The sequence below is a fragment of the Pararge aegeria genome, chromosome 9 (genome assembly GCF_905163445.1).
Source record: "Pararge aegeria chromosome 9, ilParAegt1.1, whole genome shotgun sequence".
Lineage (NCBI taxonomy): Eukaryota > Metazoa > Arthropoda > Insecta > Lepidoptera > Nymphalidae > Pararge > Pararge aegeria.
In genome coordinates, this window is record NC_053188.1 from 13,891,609 (window position 1) to 13,915,965 (window position 24,357).

Here is a 24,357-nt window from a genome sequence, read left to right on the forward strand (position 1 = left end):
TAATATTAGTTTAGGCGGCCTTATCGCTTAGTAGCGATCTGTGCCAGGCAACCTTTGGATTAGGACAAGATGAGCGAGAGCGGACAGGTGGTGTACACAGATTTATTTAGGTGTAGAATATTTTTACCTTTCCCAACCAGCTGGCAGTTTAACGCTGAGTTACGTACGGGTTGGGATGGTGCCTAAGTTTTTGGTATTTACTAATACGCTGTTGCAGTTCTTCTTTTACGTTCGCAATCGAACGTAACTAAATAAATAACCATTTCATTGTTAAGGACAAGAAAAAAAAAATTGGACTGGTACATTACTTATCTTTAATAGTGACCCGTGCCATTGAAAGAGTTAAACAATAAAGAGGATAAATAAACTATTCTAAAATAATCTTCAGGTATAAGATATTATTTGAATTTAACGAAACCGAAGAAGAACCGTGAGGGCACTGTAAGAAGTTTTCACCACCTGAAAATAAAGAAGTAGTTATAGTGACGTCCGCGTTTGTACAATATAGCGTGATTTACGCTAGGCCTGTCGGAAATACTAAACCCAATCCTGAACTGTCTCACGAGCGCCTGGATTTGTTTCTTATCATACATGGGAGAGCGAGTTAATCCGTGGCTCTCAGTTATTATTACAAAGATTTGATATAATAACCCATAAAGCCTGCCATTCTGTACTGAAGCCTCGTGGTGGATCAATTCTCTAATTCTCTCTCTCTCTCTCTCTCTCTATCCCTTATAAGCGCGGAAGCCTGTTCCTAGCTGTAGATCATTAATAGATTGAGATTCATTATCTTACTGTCGCATAAGCTTCCAAGGAAAGGTCGTACATTCCCCCAGCAGAAAGGCGCACGGGCTTGTTCGCGCGCGCCAAGATTAACAGGATCGATGTGCTCACCCCCGGCACCGTAACGATACCATTCTCCCAGCCTGAGTAGTACACCGCTTCACCGATCCCCTCACTCTAAAAAGTTCAAGCAGCTTGTTAAATATATCATCAAACAAATAGTCCCCATAAGGATCCTTTCGATGTCATAATCTTAAATAAATTAAGACTTAGTTTGTTTGGTTGAGTGCGCTAATCACAGGAACTACTGGTTCGAATTGGAAAAACATATTTCTGTTTGGTAGTCCATTTATCGAGGAAAGTTATACAGGCTATATCAAGGCTTTCCCCCGAATGAACGTAACCGACAAATCAAAAATTATCGAAAAGAAGGTTTAAAAAGTTTTTAAATAAACTTCATGTGCTGCTGTATAATGCTGTATTGTATAATTATATATTGTATAATTTCTTCAAATTTTTATACTCTACAACGGCAATGTACTCTCAACACAAGTTACGCTTTAGATGTTGATTTATGGAGAGGTTTATAAATATTAGGTTGTTCGGAAAGTCATTTCGTTTTTTTTGGGGAACATGAAAGACAGTTTTCGTATAATGAATAATCCATGCCTTTCAAATGGCCATAAACAGTTGAATTCGACAAATTTAACCTCTCACCGATCTCTCGTGTGGTGATTCGCCGATTTGCATCAACTAATGCCTTTATCGCATCTTTGTCAGCTTCGACCGGCCTTCCAGACCGTGGTGCATCTTCGACATCAAAATTGCCGGATCGAAATTTTGCAAACCAGTTCTGGCACTGGCGTACTGTTAACACGCCTTCTCCATACACATCCGTCAATTTTTTTCTCGCTTGGACAGCATTTTTACCTTTTCTGAAGTTAAAAAGTAAAATATGACGAAAATGCTGCTTATTGCTCTCCATATTTAAAAGGGCACCAACCAAAAACTACTGGGTAGAATTAATAGAACTTTTTCACACACAAGCCTTGCAATATCAGCTCTCAAGACATATAATGGTTATGGGGCTTAAGTGTGAAGTTAGTTTCGAAAAAACGTAATTAAGTCCTCTGGCGGGAAAAAACGAAATGACTTTCCGAACAACCTAATATATTCATCAGTTATCTTAGTCATCAGTCAGTACAATCCCATCACACAAGCTACGCTTACCTATTATTTATAAATATACACAAACACCGTGAGGAAAACATCGTTAGGAAATCTTGTTCTGGCCTGAGAGGTCTCCATACTGTTCTCAAGAGATTGTGGAGTCAACAAATCCACACTAGGCCAGCATGCAGGACTAAGGCTCCTCATTGTGGGAGGAGACCCGTGTCTTGTAGTGGGCCCGTAATGGGTTGACTTGACGGTTTAAAATAATAATATTCAGAAGGCTTAAAAACAAAACCTGAATTTTTATTTCCTCACACCATCTGCATATGACGTATTGAACGAACATGTTGTATCCCAAATAAAACACACTCATGAGCCATTTTGTCAAATTCACGTTCACTGACTGAAAATTTAATATTATTCATTAATTAATATGTAGCCTCGGGGATAAGGTAACTCGGTTAGGTAAAGGTAACCAAATTTGATACACACCGCCAAAATTTGCGGAGCATTTAAAATTAAATTATAACTCATTTCGAGGAGGACTCGTCGTTCGTCGTCGTTAGTCATCGCGGGTGTTTACTGCTAAAAGGTCCTGAGTGCGAAGTTTGAGATTTTCTACATACGTTTATTTATTCGATCACATGTAAATTAACTATTTATAAGTATTACAAAAGCGCCATCTAGTGAAAATACGGTATCCCAGTATTGTAACTAGATGGCGATCTTTCGACATGAAACATAGTTAAGTTTCCCGCATCCGAATATGTAAACGTAGGTTGAAAACGTCACACTAGTCATTCAGGAAGGCAAGCTTGAGCGCCACGAAAATATTATACGTACGAGTATCTACTCATCTTTTTCTCTTTTTGTCTCGCAGAAAAAGGACGAAGAAATACACATAAATATCTGTTACCATGACTGTTGGCCCTACAGGTCAAGGGATGTCCACATTACCACAGTTTCGTTTGTCTTATTTATCTACAGATGTCGATACTGCGGATTCGATTATTGGATCAGGCCAATATATTTATGGTATTGGGTTTTTCTGTGAAGAAAATCTCATTATCAGCCTTCAATATAACATGGCTAGGTCCGAGCTCGGTCATGATCCCTCTAATCTACCTGTCATAATAATCTTGAGACCACCTACCAACTCCTGGTGGCGAGTATTGTGCCGTAAACTTTGAAACCTTTTCATATTAGCATGATGTCACAAAGTGTGGTTAAAAGGTATATACCTTTCCATACTAAACAAATTCTCGCGACACGATTAATCCATACAAGGTTTACATTTAACGACAAATAACAGCCACGGTTGTTTGGTTGGGCAAATAGATTGCAGAGCCCTTTGTGTCAAATTTCGTCCAGGAAAGTATGTCCGCCATGCGTATTTCTGCCACAAAGCAGCATCGCTGTGTTCCGATCTAAAGGATGTGGTTTCCGGTGTAATAATAGGTAAATAAGGCTTAAACCTACGGCTTACATAGATTGGCACATTGTGGCACTTTGTAGTACGTTTATAGGTGATGATTTTCCACTTATAATCAGGTGGGTCATCTGCTTGGTCCGTCAATTATTACTACAAAAATATAAATAGGAAGTCAAACAAACTTTTGTATCCGATCACATGGAGGGAGTTGGTGAAGAGGTGCCTGATGCTTTGTTGCAAAGTAACGGGTTTACTCTGTTGAGCACACCAAGCGTTTTGGAAGCTAGTTTAGTTTTACCTTCCAAGTGAGCGCGGAATTGGACTTTGTTCGAGATTTAGACACCTCGATTAAAGTCCAATTCGAGAGCATCACCCGTGCTATCATCTGCATAACTAAACATATTATTATCCAAGGTGATAACACTGAACCCTGCGAAACGCCAGCATTAATTCGCTTGGAGTTGGAGCGAAAACCGTTGACTGCGAATTCAATGCTGCGACCATTAAGGAAGCTTGCTGTCCAAGCGCACAAAGTCTTAGGTAGCAAAAATGGTAGAAGTGCCTTATGTCATACCCGATCAAAGGCTTTTGGGTAATTGAGAGGAAAAGGAGAGGCTCTAGGCTTCTCTTTTGCTATCAATTGCCTCCGCCCAACGGTGGCTGAGATAAACCACGTCACCTGCTGATCTACCATGTCGAAACTCATATTGTCGGCGCTCTCCCAGGTATCTTAGCAATTGGGAGTTTATTATAGACTCCATCACCTTAGATATGAGGGAGGTGATTGCACTTCTCACTTTCCAAGACCCAAGACGAAACTATGCCGTCAAAGTAATAGTGCTGAAACAGACACGCACGTTTTTGCAATGGGTTTCTCATTGATTTGATAGCACAATTGGACCTGGTAGGTGGCGCTGCTTTACCAAATAGGAGGAACATATTTTTGAACCCTTAATGTAGCAAACAAATAGAAAAATATCTTTGGGGTCGGGTCTGGGTCTCAAAAGCATTTTCCTCGGCGTATGTACTATGATGTGATCCTTACAGTTGCCACTTGGAAACCGATGGAACAAATAAGCACCGTGCTGCAGATCAGCTGGGCTAACATCGGCGTGCTCATAATGTCACGGAGCTCGAGCGTATTGCTGGAAAAATAAAAGATATTATACAAAGCTTATTATCAATTTATGTGTATTAAATATTAATGTACCCGAGTACGTCGTTATTTTAAATGTACTCGAGTATTAGTTGTTACTTTTATGTAGAAAATTACCGGGTACTTACTTTGCTACTTTATAAAAGGAAATGCTATAGGAAGTGTAATTTTTACATTTACTTGGCACCGACTTAAAAGTATTGTAGAAAATATTTATTTGTTGAAAATATTTTAATAGTTGTTTAACAAAGTCGTTTTTAAGCAATTAGTGTTTAAAAACCCACTTTCTAAATGACCTTGTATGTATAATCTAATGGAGTCATTTTAACTTCCCGTAGTACCTATTAAATAAATCTTTAATGAGATTATGTTGTTTATTATAATTAGGTACAAGTGGCACTGGCACTCACTTCAAAATGAAAACATGTTGATCCACCAAGTTTCCAAGTCTTTTAATGTATTCTCGCCTGAACATTTCGTTTAAATGATCATTTGCTAGATCCATAGTATCTTCATCTGTTAAAAAAAACCTATAGATTTATAAGATACAGACTAACGAAGGATTTCTCCTTTTTAATTTTTCGCGTTTAATTTTAACAAATATTTTTTTAAAGATTATTATTGAATTTTATATCAAGCTGTTTCACCGCTTCTAACGATTTAGATGACTTTTAAATTATTAGATAGAAATATAAATATAAAAAGGTATATAAATATTAGGAATAATTACCTTTTAATAATAATTTACAGTCTGTCAAAATATTCTGAAAACAATCCTTCAGCACAGCAAACTGACAAAGCAAATGCATTAAATGCGACTGCATGATGAGGTCAGTTGACATCACAAAATAAGAAATGTAAAATAAAGCTATCAGGTTTCCCATGTATGCGTATGGATATCGTGACGGTGTTTGGTATTGAAAAGGCAGTCTGATCTCCAACAGTAGATTGTATTCCAAGTTATCCATTAGAGGGTAAATGAACCTGTCACATCAAAATTATAAATTAAAATTATTAAAATTTTCGACTAGTAGCATAATTCTAGATTCGAAGATGGCGATGAGTGAGTAGCCATAGCTTTTAAAAGTGCCAAAACTCGTGGCACTTAAGGAAATAGATTTAACTGGGGTTACTTTTTGATGATACAGGGTGAAGTGTGTGTCTTTCAAATAATATTTGACATAGCAAGATCAATTAATTAAAAATCTAACGTCTCTTTTTAAATCTATAACTCTTGTTTGTTTATTCCACCACAGTTAAAATGGTTGCATTTGGTAAGCGGTTTTCTGCCTCTCTTATAAAGGTATCGCAATTTATTCTCCCGTTTGCCTAGGGACTAAAAGGTCGTCATGGACAAGATATTAGTTACAATACACCGCAGGTGTACTGGAACAAAATACAGTTTAGAACCAACCATTTCATACAGCACTGTTCACGTATAATAGAATTGTCCTTTTTAACATGTGGAAGTATGAAACGTCGCAACCTTTAGGTTTTCTTTTTTTTTATTGCAATGTTTAAAAGATGAACCGATTAAAAAGCGTTATTCCTTAAAATTATTATTTAAAACAAATTAATTACCACGCAATAAGGGTACTAGATCCTAAGAACAAGAGTAGTTTCAACGACGACTCATTTCTGGTACGCCAAACATTTAGGATCACTTTTCTCTGATTCGTAGACAGATCGAAATTTTGTGATTCCATTGACGATGCAAGATTCTTGAAAATTTCTTTATTAATCTTCTAAAATTATAGAGGTTTAAACATGAGATACATATTTATCATTTTTTTTAGATCTTTATACTATTCAACGGTTATGAGTTCAGCGATCAAGTCATAACCAGATGTGATTGCTGGTGCTACCTCACTTTGATTGCACCGTACCTGATCTACCAACTGACACGCTAGCTTCCCTTCCTCTAATTATTTTGTTGAATTCCAAGTTGTCCACCGATGGGTTATTATGCTTAGTCTCCTTAATACCATCGCTTAGAGCTATTATCGCTTACTACGACCTCGAGGTAACAATTGCTCCATCTGAGCCTTAATTCAAGACTGAAGTGTACCTATATCATGAAAGTTCGGTTTAGTTTGCTATAGTCCTAAATTATATAATTTCTTCAATCCTTATACTCCACACCAAACAGATCTTCGGCAATGTACCTTCTACACACGTTTCGCTCCGAAACTGGAGCATCCTCAGGATTATAGCAAATTAAGCTTAACATTCATAATATATCATGGATTTCCGCAAAGTCACGCCTGCTTCTATCCAACACTGAAATGTACCACTAATGCACCCGTATTTATAACAAAATACGCACTGACACATATCATGAACATTCGTTGTACGGTAGTATAATTTTAATAATTTCTTGCAAACAATTCTATAAATTGAAAAAAGATTAATGGCACAATTGGAAAAAATCCTAATTAATGTCGGACACATGCCAAGTTATAGTTATCAAATGTTATTTATTTACCCATTTCGCAAAATTACTGATGCTTATTTAATTTTGTTGAAGTTTTGTTTCTTGATGTCAAAAAACGTAAACTTTAAACTAATATTGCTTTAAACGATGGCAGTAAGTCACAATTTTACAATAACTTACAATGTGTAGTCGACCTCCCTGGACTTCTTGTTTTTAGGTTGAAGGCCCCGGGTTCGAGGGGAGATTTGGTAATTTAATAATTCTGAATCTTCTCTTGTGTGTTCTGGTGAAAGGCTTCGGCTGTTGCTAGTTACCACCCTACTGACAAATGTTTTCTAAGGCGTATGGTGTCCAACAATACGCTCTGGGCCAGTGCGGTAGACTACGGCCTAAACCCACTATAATGAGTCATAAGTAAAAGCATAAGTAGTTACCATGATCTTGTATCTGTAGTAGGCACCAAATTGGATAAGTATTACGTTCATACAATTTGTAATTCCATCGATAGTCCAAGTTACTGAGAACAGGTACCATAGTTCGAAAGCTACCAATAAAATCTGCAATGTTTTCACAGCAGAACTGTATATCATATACGGCACCCCGCGGTCAGAAGCTGAAAGACCTGAAGTATTTCATTCAATTTATTATGTTGGTTCGGAATGATTACCTACTGTTTTGTTTGGGTATGAGGTTTTTGTATAGGGTTGTTGAGTAATATTAAAGTATATGTATTTTGTCTCGTGGTAAGGGAGGTCGACAAATCAGATCAGAAAGTCTTTTCGATTTCCGGTTAGGGTCATGATTAGTTATTTGAATGAATGAAGGAATGAATATACTTTTATTGCACACCACAAAAAGTACATAAAAAAAGAAAAGTAAAGTAAGGTATGACAAAACAACGTATAGGTACAATTTGGCGGTCTTATCGCTGCATAGCGATTTCTTCCAGGCAACCAATGGCGAAGAAAACAAAAACAGAAAATAGTTAGGTGGTGCATAGATGAATATACCCATAAAATAAATATTTCATCACTTAAATAAATATATATGAATGAATGAATGAATGAATATTCTTTTGATGCACACCACAAAAAGTACGTACAACAAAACAACGTATACAATTTATATAAATATTAAACAATATTTGATGTTTTGTTAAGAAGTTCTCTGTTTCGGTGAGGAGCGTAGAGGTTTAGCCTTATATGCCTGTAATTACGCCGGTAACCATATCCTGTAGACCGGATCAATGCTGCTTTTCTGCAAAAAGCATGGCGGTAGGACTTCCCCGGACGAGCTCTGCCACGAAAAGTTCTACTAGTACTTGAAACTTGCATTAAAAGAGCGTTGCCTGCAATCCTGGTTTCACAAGACAGAGAGAAGTCCTGTGTATAGTGATAGGATATATTAGGATGTCGATGATTAATTTCAGTTTAAATTATTTTCAATACCGATTAAAATAATATGCAGATCTGGGACAAAGAGTTCAGATACATTTATTATAACGAACACAATTTTCCTACCTGCGAAATAGATAACTCTATACACAGACTCAAAAAAATCTATTTCGAACTGTCCACTCGCTAACTCAAGAGCGTTTGTATTTGTGAGCTTCTTCCATACAAGACCCAGTACCTCCATTATGCCCTGGTACAATTTGATACGTTTTCGTAATACGGATATCTAAAATGATTTGGACAAAAACCAAGCTTAAATATAGACTTTGGCGCGTTTCCATGTTTGTTATTTTATCAGACGATAATGTACGATAAAATAATACAATTGTTCAATTTTTATAAAACTTCGTTACAATCATCAATGTAGTCTACTATAGTCGTAAAAATGTAATAGGCCCGTTTTGACATTTGTCATCGCGACGTAACTAGTTATGGAACCATAAGACTCTGTACTCGATACTCACGATAAATCAATTAAAGTTTGTATCAGTACTTGATTGATATTATTATGTATTGTAAAGTGTTCGTTCGTTCAAAGTATTCCTTTAACTTCACAACCAATACGCGTGACTGGCTGTTAATTATACGTCCACTTTTCAACATGTTGAAACAGACTTAGTACTATATAACAACAAACACAAAAATCGAGTCAAATCACTATGTTTAAATTAATGTCCAAATTAGAAGAGCCATAGTTAACGTAATAGTAAACAATATACATCAAACTTAAACGAGCGCACAGTCAACTTTACAAGATGAGGAACGAAAAACTGCGCAGTGCGCGCGGGGACGCTTCAGTCATGTGCCGCTTGGTCAGATACATCATCTCAGACTCATTATTTAGAACCCATTTTGAGAACCAAGCTCATTCTTTGCAGTAAAGATAACTACTCAATATTTAATTTCGATATTCAGTAAAAAAATGGTTACAGCTCTAGTATAAAAAAAAAAAGACTGAGAACGTAACTGTTTTCGGAACGTTTCGCAACAATTATAAATTGCATGCTACTATGAAGTAAGCGCAAAAAGAATACTCGCGATATATTCTTTCATATTATTTAACGTCCAAAAAAAATTTACGTATTTTTTAAAACACTGTATGTAATTGATTTTTATTTTTTTGTTTCTTTCAGTTTCGTTCCAAGTTACATTCTATGGTCTTGCACAAATGTCAAAACGGGCCTATTACATTTTTCCGACTATAATACTGCTCATAAGGGACATCAAAACTAATACCGTATTTACTCTAATAAATACAGTATTTGACCGACTGACAATAAATGACAAGGTAAAGTTAAGAAACATCACACGAAAGAAATGTTAATCTGTCAATTTTGTATGGAGTTTTCAAATTAAAATACTATATATATTAAATTAAAATACTATAGTGGAAGATTTAGGTACGAACTTTTGGTTAATCTGGAACACTGTTTATCATTTCACCCATCTCACAATCTCAATCTCAATCACATCGTCAGCACGATTTAAAATTATTTACATATAAAAAATAGTCTATAGCCCAGCAGTGGACTGTAATTGGCAACTGATTGATACCTTAAATAATAATGCCTCGTTGCTATAAGAATTTTCGAGAACTTTAAATCAATTTTTTATTTCGTTAACGCAAAGATAATGGAAACACCGGTTGAAATCACTGAAACTGTAATTAAGTTTCAATTCTGATTATTCATTCACGAAACTTAATCCATTTGGTCATTGCATGATCGCACAAATGAATCGTAATTAATAACCTATACGTATAACCTAACCGTGGGAAATGCTGCAGTGATTTTAACCTAAGCTTTAAAATATATTGTAGGACTATTAAATAATTTTATTATTTTAATACATACGAGTACTAGAAGCTAGGTTTAGAAGCTAGGAAAGTTAGGATTTTGGCGACACTTTTGGGGGTCGAGTTCGAATCCCAGGCACCTCTAACTTTTCTAAGCTACGTGCGTTTTAATCAATTTCTTCAAGCATACATATGCTTTATACAACGTGTAAATGAAAACCGAAATAATACTTCATAGGCTTTCGCAACATTATGTACTGTCTCTGAGACTTATCTGTGAAACCGAAAACCCAAAAGTTTTTGTGTAAACCACTGCCACAGTTTTTACTGAAAGACATCAGATACAGTCCCTCCTTACATCACATGCCAATTAAAAATCACCAAATGTGACTCCTGTCACTTAAAAATAATTTTTGTTGATTTTTTTCTTTTGTGTACCATAGAAAATGTAAATGAGTTGAGAATGAATTCCTGGACAATTTCTTCTTAAGGTTTTCTTTTAAATAAAGTCAGCTGTATGGATATAAAGATATTACGAATTGAAGTTGTTTAACGTATAGTGTTTGAATCCTCTTTGGTTTATGAAGTTTTATTTTTTACAGAAATTGCCAAGCGGAAGCGAACTGTTTTTACTTGCTTAGGAAAGATTTATTTTAAATTAACAAAAAATAAAAAAAATATAAGTAGTTCATGAATATTCGTGAAAAAAACGGGGTCGCGGTCGGCGCGGCCCTGTGTGAAGCCCGCCAATCCCCGCTGGTGGACTATGGCCTATACCCTTCTCATTGTGGGAGGAGACCCGTGCCCTGTAGTGGATCGGTAATGGGTTGATGTGGTGATAATGATGACTAAATACTTAGTGAGTTTATTTAGAATGAACATTATATTTAGTCTTATTTGCTTTATTCCGCGAAAACCAGTAAATCTTATACTCCACGCGTAACAGATGAATAATTGCTAAACGTACTTATTAATTGTCAAGGAAACATCTCCTGAGGATGCTCACACCGCCATCTAGCCCCAAAGTAAGCGTAGCTTGTGTTATTGGTACTAAGACGACTGTATAATATTTTAATAAATAATATACATAAATACTTATAATAAACAGATAAACACACAGGCACTGAAAAGCATTCATGTTCATATTCACACAAACATTTTCCAGTTGTGGGAATCGACGGCCTTGGACTCAGAAAGCAGGGTCGCTGCCGACTGCACCACTCGGCCGTCCATTGTCGGAGCAAACTGTGTGTAGAGAGTATTCGATGCATTTTAGAAGATCTGTTTGGTGTGGAGTATAAAGCTTGAACAAATTATAAATTGCTGCGTACCGATTTTTCTGGTTTTCGCGTTTTCAGCAAATTAAGTTAACTGTTCAATGAATATCATATAATCCCGAAAAGTAGCACCTGCTTCCATCAAATATTTTAAAACAGTGAATTTTACGTAACTTAAGTTGCAAGGAACGTCACCCAAAATTGGTAATTTAACTTTTCTTTAGCGCACGTTTAGAAAAAGGAAAGAGCGAAGAAGTGAAACCGTAAAAAGCTCTTAAATTGAATTTCAACTTTTTAGAAATTATTTTAAACTGAATACCTAGTGTATTGAATATGGTTATTAAAATAAGTAAAAGAAACAGTGTTACACACGTTGTTTACGAGTGGTTAGAGTTGTACAAAATACTAAACAGATAGGTCTAACTTTCTAAACTCATATCGATGTTGGGCGATAATTGTTACAAATAGTGCATTTTGTTGGTAACTTCTCAATACAAGACTAGAATTAGGTAATCGTCGGAAATAGTTGTCCCCCGTGCTTCAGAGAGCACGCTAAGCCGTCGTTTCCGGTTATTATCACCATCTTGTAATTATTATTGTTAAAGCCCGCCAATCGGTGGAGAATTTATGAGAAAAGATGCCTGTGTCCAGAGGTCTGAAGATGATGATCATGATCATCACCCTTAGCCTGCTGTGATGATGATGATGATAAATTAATAACTAAATACTAAGTAGAATTAAAAAATAATGATCATAATTTTTGTTCTTTCGTCCTATCGGAACTTAATCACCACGCAGGCCCAGTGCGAATTGGTGGACTTTGCCTTTGTGAAAGTACGGAGAGTTCTCAGGCATACTGGCGATATTTTTCTTCCGCATTGAAGAAAGTGATATTTTAATTACTTAAAACGCACATAAGCCAGAAAACTTAAAGGTACTGGGATTGAACTCTAACCCCCGAAAGTGTAGCAGAACTTCGAACCACTGGGATATCATAAAAATTAAAAATGATCACCTTAAGCAAAAATGTTAACTTACTTTTTCGTACTTAAACAGCTACTACATTCTTGTTCACCATATTGGACTACGCAGAGCTTACTTTTATGGATGTTTTATCACATGTTCACAAAACAGTCAAGTGCGTACCGGACTCGCGCACCAAACGTTCCGTATAAACTTCTCTCTCTGCTGTCTTGATACTCGGATTGGTCCCTTTACTTGTAAGACATTGGTTCTTGCCAAAATTTCAAGACTTTAGGGCTTTCCGTTGCCCTTGAACCTTGTTATTTTAGCACCCTTTCAGTTTAGATTCTCTTGAGAGATTCGAAATATGGTAAATAAAAAGGTCGACTTTTTTATTGTTTTGGCAATGGAGCCCTATTTTTTTTAATTACAGATTCCATATAGAAGTGAATGAATGAATACATTTTTTTGTCGCAGATCCGAAAGTTTGTTAATCTGAGCATTTCATGTTAATAATTGTAACTTGATACCTTCGACACGTTCTTGAGGGAAAAGGTATTGAATGACTTAACAGGCGGACAACGAAGTGATGAGTGACGCTTTTTTTTAGTACAGAACCCTAAAAAGCAGCCACGATTTACAGTCCATTTTAGTCACGATTACTAATGCTATCATTCTGTGATACTTACTCAGACATTAACATTTTTATCTCAGTAGGAAACTAGCTGTACCCCCAAATATGGTTATCTAACTCTAGCAAAACGTCAAAAGTTTTGCGTACAATTTTAGATTTTAATTTTTGTTTTGCAAGAGAACTTTACTAATTAAACATAAAATTTCAATGCTTTACAAAAACAGATTCCCAGAACGATCTACAAAGTAAATAAAATTTCATTTAAATATATTTAGTCCGTCGTTTCTTATGCCCGACCGATTCCAAATATTTACTTGTGCAAACAAAACTTAAGTTTTAGGTTAGGTACTTTCCGGTTTTTACTCCTGAGTTAAGTTTGGAAGTCGTTTATTTATTTGTCCAAGTGTCCATTGGCTACATTCCTTTCATGATTGGCAAATGGTATATTACTAGATGGTGCTACATGGCTAATAAATCCAAAAAAAATATTTCAAAAACGAGAGACTGGCGAGTAGTGTGTTTAATCTAACAAATAAACATCAGCTTTATAAATAAATAGATATACTACGACAATACACACATCACCATCTAGCCCCAAAGAAAGGTTAGCTTGTGTTATGGGTACTAAGATGACTGATGAATATTTTTAAGAATAACACACATAAATACATGTAATATATCTGTATATTATAAGTAATTATGTGTATTATATTTATAGAAATATTCATCAGTCATCTTAGTACCCATAACACAAGCTACGCTTACTTTGGGGCTATGTGGCGATGTGTGTAATGTCGTAGTATATTTATTTTATATTTATTTATATATATACATTTAAACAAACAGACACTGAAAAACATTCATGTTCATCACAGAAACATTTTCCAGTTGTGGGAATCGAACTCACGGCCTTAGACTCAGCAAGCAGGGTCGCTGCCCACTGCGCCAATCGGCCGTCAAATCATTATAGTTAGATAGATAAATGTTAGTTATAATTATTAAGACCAATGCAAAATTAGAAACTTTAGTCGTACAGCTATCCTGCTACCCAGTTTTCTTCATCATCATCATCATATCAACCAATGGACGTCCACTGCTGGACATAGGTCTTTTGTAGGGAGTTCCACAATCTACGGTTCTGGGCCTCTTGCCTCCAGCGGCTCCCAGCGACTCACCTGATGTCATCTGTTCACCGCGTTGTTCCCATCTGTACCCAGTTTTACATTAAAATTAATATTTAATCTGGTCATAGGAAATGATAAATGCTCTATTTCCTATGGGCAAAAGGAGTAACACTAATTTCAGCCGGCAGCAATCGTGATAATCACGATGTCATCATCAGTTGACTCACAGGAGTTTTATAAATGACAGTGTAAAACTAAAAAAAAACTTAAAACATGAAAATGAAAATTCTAATGAAAGTAAACCTAAAAGTGAAAAGAATGTTCCAGACTATAACAGTAAACCAGTGCTTGTTAAAGCTGAAGAGATTATGGATGCTGAGAAAAACTCCGAAACGAAAAGCGATGGATTTAATTACGAACTTAAAAACAAATCACACCCAAAAGATTATAACAATGAAAAAACAACAGATCAAGATACTACTGATAGCATATGCTCGGGCTTAGACAGTCCAGAAAATCCCCCAGTGCTATAAACTTATTTCGAAGTTAAAAAAAACTTTTATATGGATTTAAATAAGCGTTTAATAATATAATAACAATATAAAAGTTAATCGTAACGTGCATTCTATATTAGGAGCATGCCTTACAATGTCATTATTTTTTTTAAACTAATGCTTTTTCAGTGCAGTTTTTTTTAGTGTTACTTTTTTTTCTTCTAAATCTCAATTAGACCTAAGTAAAGACTAAGCACGCTTTACGGATCGCAACTTTAGTGTGCTTGGCTCATGCTAATCTTAGTGTTTAAAACAATATTAACCGATCAACTACTTTTTTTAATACAATTCAATTCTGTTGTAGTCTCCGTAAAACAGTGATGGCTGAGTAAGACGTCTTCACTAACTGAAATAAAAAAATAATACATTTCTATTAGGTATACTTCAATTTTGCTGCCTGTAAATTTTAAAAGATATATTAACTATTATAATTATAGATAAGCAATAATGTATGAAGACCTTAAAGCTACGGTGATAAAAGATTCGTCCACATCGCCATATTTTCAGGTACGAGTAAAACTCGCTATGTCCCTTCTGTGGTTAGACATCGGACTAACCATCTGAGAAGGAATATACTTATATACTTAAACACAGCACGCCAGTTTTGGTAAAATGCCGTTTATTTTACGACGACGACATTTTGTTTTAGGATCATCGCTGGACGCTATTGGTGGACTCATTAATAATTCCTTGGCTAATTAATTATTAATATAAAAATTATTAAAACATGAAAATTTGCAAATGGTACTGACTTTTGCTACGAAAGGACCAAAGTATTGAACAATTTACACTGATTAAATAAATAAATAAATATACTATGACATACTGATGTTATCTAATACTGATGTTATCTAATATTGCGCAACTATGTCTAGGGTACTCGAAAATTTTATCATTCATTCTGACAAACATTCATTCACTCAAGAACGAATCGCCGCCAAATGTTTGGCGCTTTAAATAGAAACAAAATGTATGCTGTGTTTTTATAGGGACAGCCAGCCAGGTCTGTGATCGAGTCTCACAGTGGTATACGAAGCGAGTGATAGGTCAAACAAGCCTCCCGCAGCGAGTACAAGGGGCTTGCGGGCCCTACTGGCCACGATGAGCAGAGTTGCGCGCACACCCGGAGTAGTGGCAAGACCTCGCTCCCAGCCGGAACAGTACACCGATTGGCCGATGTTTTCACTCTGAAAATAGTTCATCGTCACATTCTTCTTACATACTAGATAGGGCTTCAGAGCTGTTTCTTAACAGAAAAAATCAAAATCAACAGAATTTTTTTTAAGTGTCAGTTAAACTTCACGCGAGGGGTCCATACAAGAAAAAAACACTAATCTTCTTACATAGTAGGCAGGGCTTCAGAGCTGTTTCTTAACAGAGAAACTTAATAATTAAGCATATTCAAAATAAACAGAAATTTTTCTAAGTGCCAGTTCAACATCACACGAGGAGCCCCTACCAGGAAAAAACACGTTCCTTGTATATTTTATATTTTACACTGTTATTTTTCTATTGGCATATATGTCAACCCTCTACTTATTTCCGGTTCATGAGATCATAAGTTATGAGGTAATTAATTACGGGGACCTGATGGCACCCTACGGGTACTTTACCTAAAAGTTACTGTTTAAGAAAAGTGTACTGTTAAGCCAATAAGGAAGTTTATTCTTAAATTGGGATATCTCTAACAATTGTTAATTTAAATAATCTTTTCTTAACTATCTCGCTATATTGATGCAATCGGGAGGCCACCAAGATACCTAAAAATGAATCATACAATGTTAGTCTCTATTAGACCACGTACAAGAAAACGCATTATATATCAAGATGATACAGAAATAAGCTTAAATAAATCATTCACAAAAAAAATCGGTGAAACTATCTAATATAGGCATTAGGTTTTTTCAAACGTACCTGCAATTTTATTTCATCGCACCATTTGCAAAATATAGATAACTCGAATAGATTGTACATTAAGTACAAGAGGCTCATGAAAAATTTCACTTTATTTCGCCCAACAGTCTGCAATGAGGACAAGAATTAAAGTGGCAGCTATTCATCATATAATATTTATTATGTTGTCTATTGTATATACAACTTCTTCATTATTAACATACTAAGTTTGTTGGTTTGCGAGATTTTCGGGGTAAGCTGTGGATCTACTGAACCGATTTTGAAAACTCTTTCGCCAATATAAAACAACATTATTCGTGAGTGCCATTTGCTATATTATATTAACCTGAAAACTGAAACGGCCATTTTGTTGTAGTCAAATTTACAAAGTAAGTCGGAAAAAAAACGCTCGAACGAAAACATTTCTTAAGAACGCTGTCTTAACAATGAGAGATGTAATATAATTGATTTCTAGAGAAAAGTTGCAGAGCTTGATAATGCCTTCGAAATAATCAGCGATAGCACATACATAACTTTTATATTTAAGTGACAAAACGCGATATTTTATATTTAAAAAAAATATTTTTAATCTATTGGTCGTATTATAAAAAAATATGAATTCTTATCAAAATGAATAGTAAACTTATAGTCTCGAGTATTTAAAATAAAAGAGTTTTCCCTTTTACTGCACATAATTTGGACAAATTGCCAAGAGGAATAAAAAAAACTCACAGTGGTAGCTTGGTAGCCGACGAAACATATTAGCATAGCACTCGCTGCCAGCTGACCTAGCATCGGTACGCTCAGGGAGTGTTTTAGATCCGTTGTGTTGCTGTAAGGTACGGACATTTTTAAAATTAGTAGTTGCCCGGAAGAGATCACTACCAGTGATAAGGTCGCCCTGTATTGTTCTTTTTTATTATTTGGTGTAATAAAGAGTTTTAGTATTATTATTATACTTCTACAGAAGTAATACATTGCACTATTGTAAAACTAATGGCAAAACTCTATACCTCCAGCCATATAAATTATATACACAACAATTGGTTTCAGTTCTAACTTTTCTTGTTCTAACCAATATAGCACTTGACCATTAAAGTGGCGTTCAAATGTAACCGTAAGATTTGACGCTCAATTCTCGTGTAAGAAATTAACTGATTCGCTAATTAAATTAAAGTATTACTTCAATAAAAGCTTTGGGCATGTTTTTCATTTTGGTCGCGACTTACGAACCTGGTGTGATCGTCGATATGTTGTAAAACATACCCTAATTCGTAGTTCTAAGGTGCAACTTTGTTTGAGCGCTAATTGGCTAGGCATATAATCGCTAATTTGCTTAACTGAGCAAATTAACATTTTGCCATCTATACTGTGCTGATGGTAATGACATTTTGCTATCTATTCTGTGCTGATGGTAATGACATTTTGCTATCTAGTCGTGCTGTTGGTGAAAAACATACTGCAAACAAAACCACTGCACAGTTTGAGTGTAATTTGATGTTATCCTCTAAGGAGTACTGAGTATAACACCTCTTGTGATTACGTGTAATACTGTCCGACAAAGACGATAAGCGATTTAGCGTTTCGTTACGATATCGCGTAGAAACCTATTAGGGGTAAGGGTTTAATATAAGTTCCTCCACCTTACTCCCTAACAGGTTAACCCTCTTGGACTGCATCATCACTTACCACCGGGTGAGATTGCAGTGGAATATGACATACAAAAATATATTCAGGTTATTAAGGAAATAAAAGTAACAAACTTTAAAATTATTTTGTGTTGTTCCACCAAATTGCTGAGTCGCTTTAAATATCTATCCTTGAAAGAGTCCATCATGACAAATTTCATATGGTCCTTAGCTGAAAACAAAAATAGTGTTTATTTTAATTATAATTTATTATCTATTTTATTATAATTTACTTTATTAAGTTACAACTTAGTTGTAATGTGTGCACCTGCATATGATAATAAAGTATGCAGAGAGGACAATTTTAAAATAAGCTAAGTGATTAAAATTATAAATTTTAACAACGCACTTACAATTTTCATCCATGCAATCAGAAATAATGCCTTCAAAGCAATCCGCCAGTACGGTGTATTGGCACAGCAAATGCATGAGATGTGCCTGCATGATCAGGTCGTTCACCATCACGAACAGAGATGCGTAGTTGAAAACTATCAACACTATAGCATAGAATATGGGAAATCTTATCGGAGTCTGGTAATCGAAAGGAAATCGAGCTGATACCATTAGATTATAATCAATGTCGTCAACCAGTGGATAGATATGCCTGTGTAATAAAATGAGTTGATTATTCCTTAGCTTTTTACCCTAGACACCAAATGATTAAGAAAATAGAACCAGCTCAACACTTTCTGACCCTACAGATACGTTAACCCATCTTATTTTTTTACTACAGTCTCTGAAAGAAAATAATAAAATTCATACGATTATTTATGGTACTTTTACTCAACTGGCACTTTTTTTATTTTTACATAATGTGTACGGCAAAGATACGGCTGACTTTATACAACACATTAATTAAACTCGTGTAGCATGCTGTAATATATAAAGTCCTAACCTAAATCTGGAGTGATGCTTGTCATGTCATCATGACAAGCCTATAACAGTCCATTGCTAGACAAAAAGCCATTCTAGCGGGAGCATGTGCCCACAATCACCACGCTGTGCAGACGCTTTGTAGTTGTAGCACAGAGGACGCTGCTGCCCAATGTTCTATTACCCTAGTCTCTTCATACGATACCCGCGGGAAGAGAAAGTTTGGTGACAACTGTACCATTTGTTGTAACCAAAAATTAGTTCGAATTAATAATGCTTGGATTAACAGCGGCTACTATGGGCCTCATAAGAAGGCTCAGAGTCACTCAGCGGGTGATGGAGAGAGCTATTAAGAATATAGAGCTCGGAGTATCTCTACGCGATCGAATCAGAAATGTGGAGATTCGAAGAAGAACCAGAGTTACCGACATAGCTCAACGAGTCGCGAAGCTGAAGTGGCAATGGGCCGGGCACATAGTTCGGAGAAAGGTTGGACGTTAGGGTCCCAAGGTGCTGGAATCGCAGCCCCGAACTGGTAAGCGAAGCGTTGGTCGACCCCCAAAAGAGGTGGACAGACAACATTAAGCGCGTCGCAGGTAGCCGCTGGATCCAAGCGGCTCAGAACCGTGGAATTTGGAACTTCCTACAAAAGACCTATGTCCAGCAGTGGACATCTATCGGTTGATGTGATGATGATGATGATAACAGCGATAATGACACATATTAGTCGGTAGCGCTGGGTAAGCAACGATGACCTAAGTCAGAAAATTGAGGGGTTGGCCTGTCTTTGAAAGTTTGCAAGACAATTTGGTATCCAGTCTCTGATCCTATGAACTAACAAAGAATAGTACGTAATCGTAAAAGGAAGAATCGAAATCGCTTTTTAGTTGATTCGTTTACTAAAGGTTAACCAAGAAGATTTCTTATCTAACATTTTCCATTAAGTCTGTTTAATTTAACTCCTCAGCGGACAGCAGCAAACTCCTCATATAAATGAGGACTTCAGCACTGAAGTCCTCATTAATATGTAAACAATTCATGTATTTAGTATCGTAAAGCCAAAATGAGGGGTTTGCTACTGTCCGCTGAGAAGTTAAATTACAATGACCTAAAATTTTCTCCTTTACTTAATAAAGAAACAGGTCCCCAGGTTACTTGAGGAATTAATTGTTATAGATATTTTAATACTTTGCTAATAATATATTGTATACAAACTCTCAAGTCGAATATGTATATCTGGTTCAAAGTGAATCCTACAACTCATGCATTTTGTTTGAAAAGCTGAAAGCTCTCAGAAACTTCGTATTACAAAAATTTCAAACAAAGTTTAATATTTTCTTCCAGTTCATGAGAACCAGAAATAATCATGCAAGTCTGGAACTAAGCGTAGAAGCTTTTCAGCTCCTATACAAATATAAATTCAGAGCAAACAACTTCTCCCCGAATGTTAGGGAGAATTTGTGGAACAGGAGAACTTGTTTGCAGCGTGCAAAGTATTTCGTAAATACAAATGCTACTTACCAAGCACCCAATGTGCAAGAACCTAAAGCAAGGAGTAGTTTTAAGAATTTTTCGTTCCTAGCTGCCCAAAATTTAATCAAAGCCTTACGTCTGGATGTTGACGTGTCGAAATATGGCGATTCCATAGCCGATGCTAATTTCTTATAAATGGCTCGATTTTCACGCTGAAAAATTATTATTGTTAAACCTTTACTTTACTTTAGCTGAGATAATAAAATATAGCTATAGCACATTATTAATGCCTTACAGATTCTCTATCATAAGCGATGATAGCACAGTGGGGAGGAATTCGACTTCACTATTGGGGAGCCGAGTTCGAATCCCAGTCGTACGCACCTCTAACTTATGTGCGTTTTAAGCAATTAAAGTACCACTTGCTTCTACGGTGAAGGAAAACATCGCGAGGAAACCTGTATGACTTAGAGTTCTCCATAATGTTCTCAAAGACTCATGGGCCAGCGTGGACTACGGCCTTAACTCCTTCTTATTCTGGAAGAAGACCCGTTCACTGTAGTGGGTCCGTAATGGGGCACCCCATGATGACAGACAACTTACCATATTTTTGTATCTGTATAACGCAATGAAGTGCATAAGCGTTACGTTCACGTTATCGATGATGCCATCCAAGTTACTCGAATCACTAAACAATTGCCAAGTTTCACAGCAAATCAGAAAACCAACAGATGATTTTAGAATTCCGCTGTAGATATGGTACAATATGCTGCTGTCGAGAATTGACCATCCTAATAAAGAAGTTGCTAGTTAATAAAAGTGAATTATTTTAGACTTTTTAAGTGAAGTAACTATTTAACTAGTTGAGAAACTGAGATGTTAAATATAGATTATGAGATTTCTACGCTCCTAATCAAATCGTCAGTAGGTAAACATAGTATAAGATTTGCAATCTCGCAATCATAGAGTCGGTTTCTACTCTTTATACTCTCTAACGCCAAAGTATAATATTTTATTTATTGACATTATTTACACTTTCATAGCAAGAGCTCTTAGCAAAATAAAAACAGTATTACGGAATTTGCGACACTAATGGGAGGGAATTAACGTTCATTTTGCTTTGAGGTTACAGTGTTTCAATTCTCGTAAACGACTCCACGATTGCGAGATTCCAAATTTAATACTGTGTTAACTGACTATGAGTGGCAATGTATGTGGCTAGTTAAAAAGAAGGGATTGTTTATTAAAACGTAATTGATATCTTCACGATCCCCACGGTGCCCCAGACAGTCTCCCACCAGAGCAGACATCAGCCAATTCAGAATTAATACGTTCCAGGAAATATAATTTAGAATATCTCCCAAGGCAACGACATTCATCACTGCGTCGAAAAAATTTACAATAAGCTGACTATACTTATAATTTCATACGGTTATGTTCTACTAACACGTTCACACACTACACGCTCTACTAACCCTCCTTGTCCCTTAAAACTTGGTACCCCTATTGGGGCTTTAGAAATAAGTTTCTAATTTAATTTCCATCTAAAAAAGTTATTTAATAGTTTTGACTGTTTTCCACCAATAATTAAAGTTCTAATTATTTTCGACGTACTCCAGTTAATAGCATTAAAATATTAATCCAACCCTCAATCCCAGGATTACCTGCAAAATACGTTACACGGTAGACAGATTCGAAAAACAAAGTTTCGAGCTCGCCGCTTGACTCTTCTAAAGCTTTGCATTGGGTAGCTCTCCTCCACAGGCGGTGGAGGAACCCCATTATTTCAGCTTTTGTTTGAACTTCGAAAGCGAGCTCAGTAAATACGTCGGCTTTATTTATCTGTGTAAGTTTGCACTTTGCTATCCATTGTAAAATGTAAGTCTGTTTCCATTGTACTTATTTATTTCGGCTGGATAAACAAGATGTGCAGCTTTGTATTTTGGAGTATGACGCATTTACATTTTTCATCCGCCTACTAATGGGTGGATAAATTTATAGCGGTTTTTGTGAGGGTTCAATATGTCGGTTTTGACGAACAAAATAATACTATATATAGATTCAGTATATTATTGAATATTGTTTAAAAACAAAGGTGAAAGGTTTGACTGTCTAATTAAATTCGTAGTTTGCGTATGTCAATAAATATATATATAATATATATCTTATTTTAAAAACAATAACATTTATTACTCTTTTAAAAACAACCAACTTGTGGTTGTTATTTAAAAGTATAGTTTTTGAACATGTCTGCCTAGCAGTTTCTTTGTACCCGAATATTGTTTGAGAATGCAAATCTTATACAAGTTTACTGATGATGACTGATAATGGACTAGTAAAGTTTTTTGATTTTTCCATGGCATCTAACCGAAACACTGAATCGCTTTGTAGCATTGGATTTGGTGTATTGGATTCGATACATTGCGCTTGAAGACATATTGATTTCAAAGATTTAGAAAATAAATCCATATTCTGCATTCTGAAAACCAAGTTTTAAACTGAGTTGAAATAAGATCGGTTGGCAGATACAATTGCTAAATTTATAATAATTTGACGGCTGATTGCAGCAGAGCGCAGTGACCCTACTCTCTGACTGCGGATTCGATTCCCATAACTTGAAAATATTTGTATGATGAACATGGATGTTTTTCAGTGTCTGGGTTTTTAACTGTATATTATAAGTTTTTATGTATATTATTCATAAAAATATTCATTAACCATCCCATATATTTGTATATGGCTATAGTATGCATATATATAAAAATATTGGTTTGATCGTTATTCGATGGCCACTTACCGCAGTGGCTAGCTAAATTTGGTGTCAACTGAGACCTGCTGGTCTATTAATACAAATGTTTAAAGGATTTATTTTTGTTTCTCAAAAATATCGCGATGTCAATGGAAACGGCACATCAGAAATATTCATCACCACTTTGAAACTAGCAATAATTACAGGGCAGTAGATTAAATACGAATCTGTTTGATGTGACCGCATTACGCGTTCTATCGGCCAGCCCGCTATCGCAAAGTAAACGGAATAATTTAATGTTTTATTGCCATTTTATTGCGCAAATAATTACCTACGATGGAAAGTCCTGATTGCCTTCGCATCGGGACATAATATTGACAGATGAATAATTACCTTTACTTAGTAAGTACCTACCTTTTAGTTTCTCGGAATCTAAAATGTAAATATTTATGCGTTAGGATATAGTTGATTTATTTTTAAACGAACGACCTCCCTGGTGCAGCGTTGAACGATGTTGTTTTAAATGGAAGGTACCGAGTTCGAACTTCAATCCCAGGCAGGGGCATTTGGGACTTTATAATTTCTGAATTATTCTGGTCCGATCTAGTAGGAGGCTTCGGCCTTGACTAGACACTTAGCAGTGCGTCTTTGTCGGTAGGGTGATAACTAACCACGGCCACTACAACGGTTCGGACGGACAGAGGGACAGACAGGCAGACAGACCGACAGCGGAGTCTTAGTAATGCTTTTACCCTTGGGGCACAGAACCCTAAAAATCAACGACAGAAAATGCCACTATAAGATAAAATAAATAAGGAAAACTTTCGTTATAAATTCTTAAACAATTTCTAACGCTTGCTAATATAGATGAAACTCCCTGAATTTATAGTTAAAGTTTCTTG

The 24,357-nt window shown here is 35.9% G+C and overlaps 1 protein-coding gene across 1 annotated transcript; it reads right to left on the bottom strand.

Moving 5' to 3' along the window:
• Positions 1 to 325: 325 nt before the first annotated feature.
• LOC120626486 lies at positions 326 to 22,488 on the bottom strand. The gene is made up of 19 exons (XM_039894014.1): positions 22,371 to 22,488; positions 21,310 to 21,497; positions 20,755 to 20,918; positions 18,664 to 18,964; positions 18,436 to 18,500; positions 17,405 to 17,504; positions 16,694 to 16,801; positions 15,802 to 15,966; positions 15,073 to 15,125; positions 14,236 to 14,308; positions 8,499 to 8,622; positions 7,413 to 7,600; positions 6,126 to 6,289; positions 5,275 to 5,528; positions 4,955 to 5,060; positions 4,434 to 4,533; positions 2,252 to 2,359; positions 796 to 960; positions 326 to 459 (listed from the first exon to the last, which is right to left on the bottom strand). The coding sequence occupies exons 1-19, from the start codon at positions 22,486 to 22,488 to the stop codon at positions 409 to 411; spliced, it is 2,595 nt and encodes an 864-aa protein (XP_039749948.1). The 3' UTR covers positions 326 to 408.
• Between the last annotated feature and the right edge of the window lie 1,869 nt (positions 22,489 to 24,357).

Coding starts and splice junctions, on each gene's coding strand:
- LOC120626486 (XM_039894014.1), bottom strand. CDS start 22,488: ATGGGGTTCCTCCACCGCCTGTGGAGGAGAGCTACCCAATGCAAAGCT. Junction 14,309..15,072: donor TTACGGAGACTACAACAGAA/TTGAATTGTATT, acceptor AACTGGGTACAG/ATGGGAACAACGCGGTGAAC. Junction 7,601..8,498: donor TAGAGTTATCTATTTCGCAG/GTAGGAAAATTG, acceptor GAAATACTTCAG/GTCTTTCAGCTTCTGACCGC.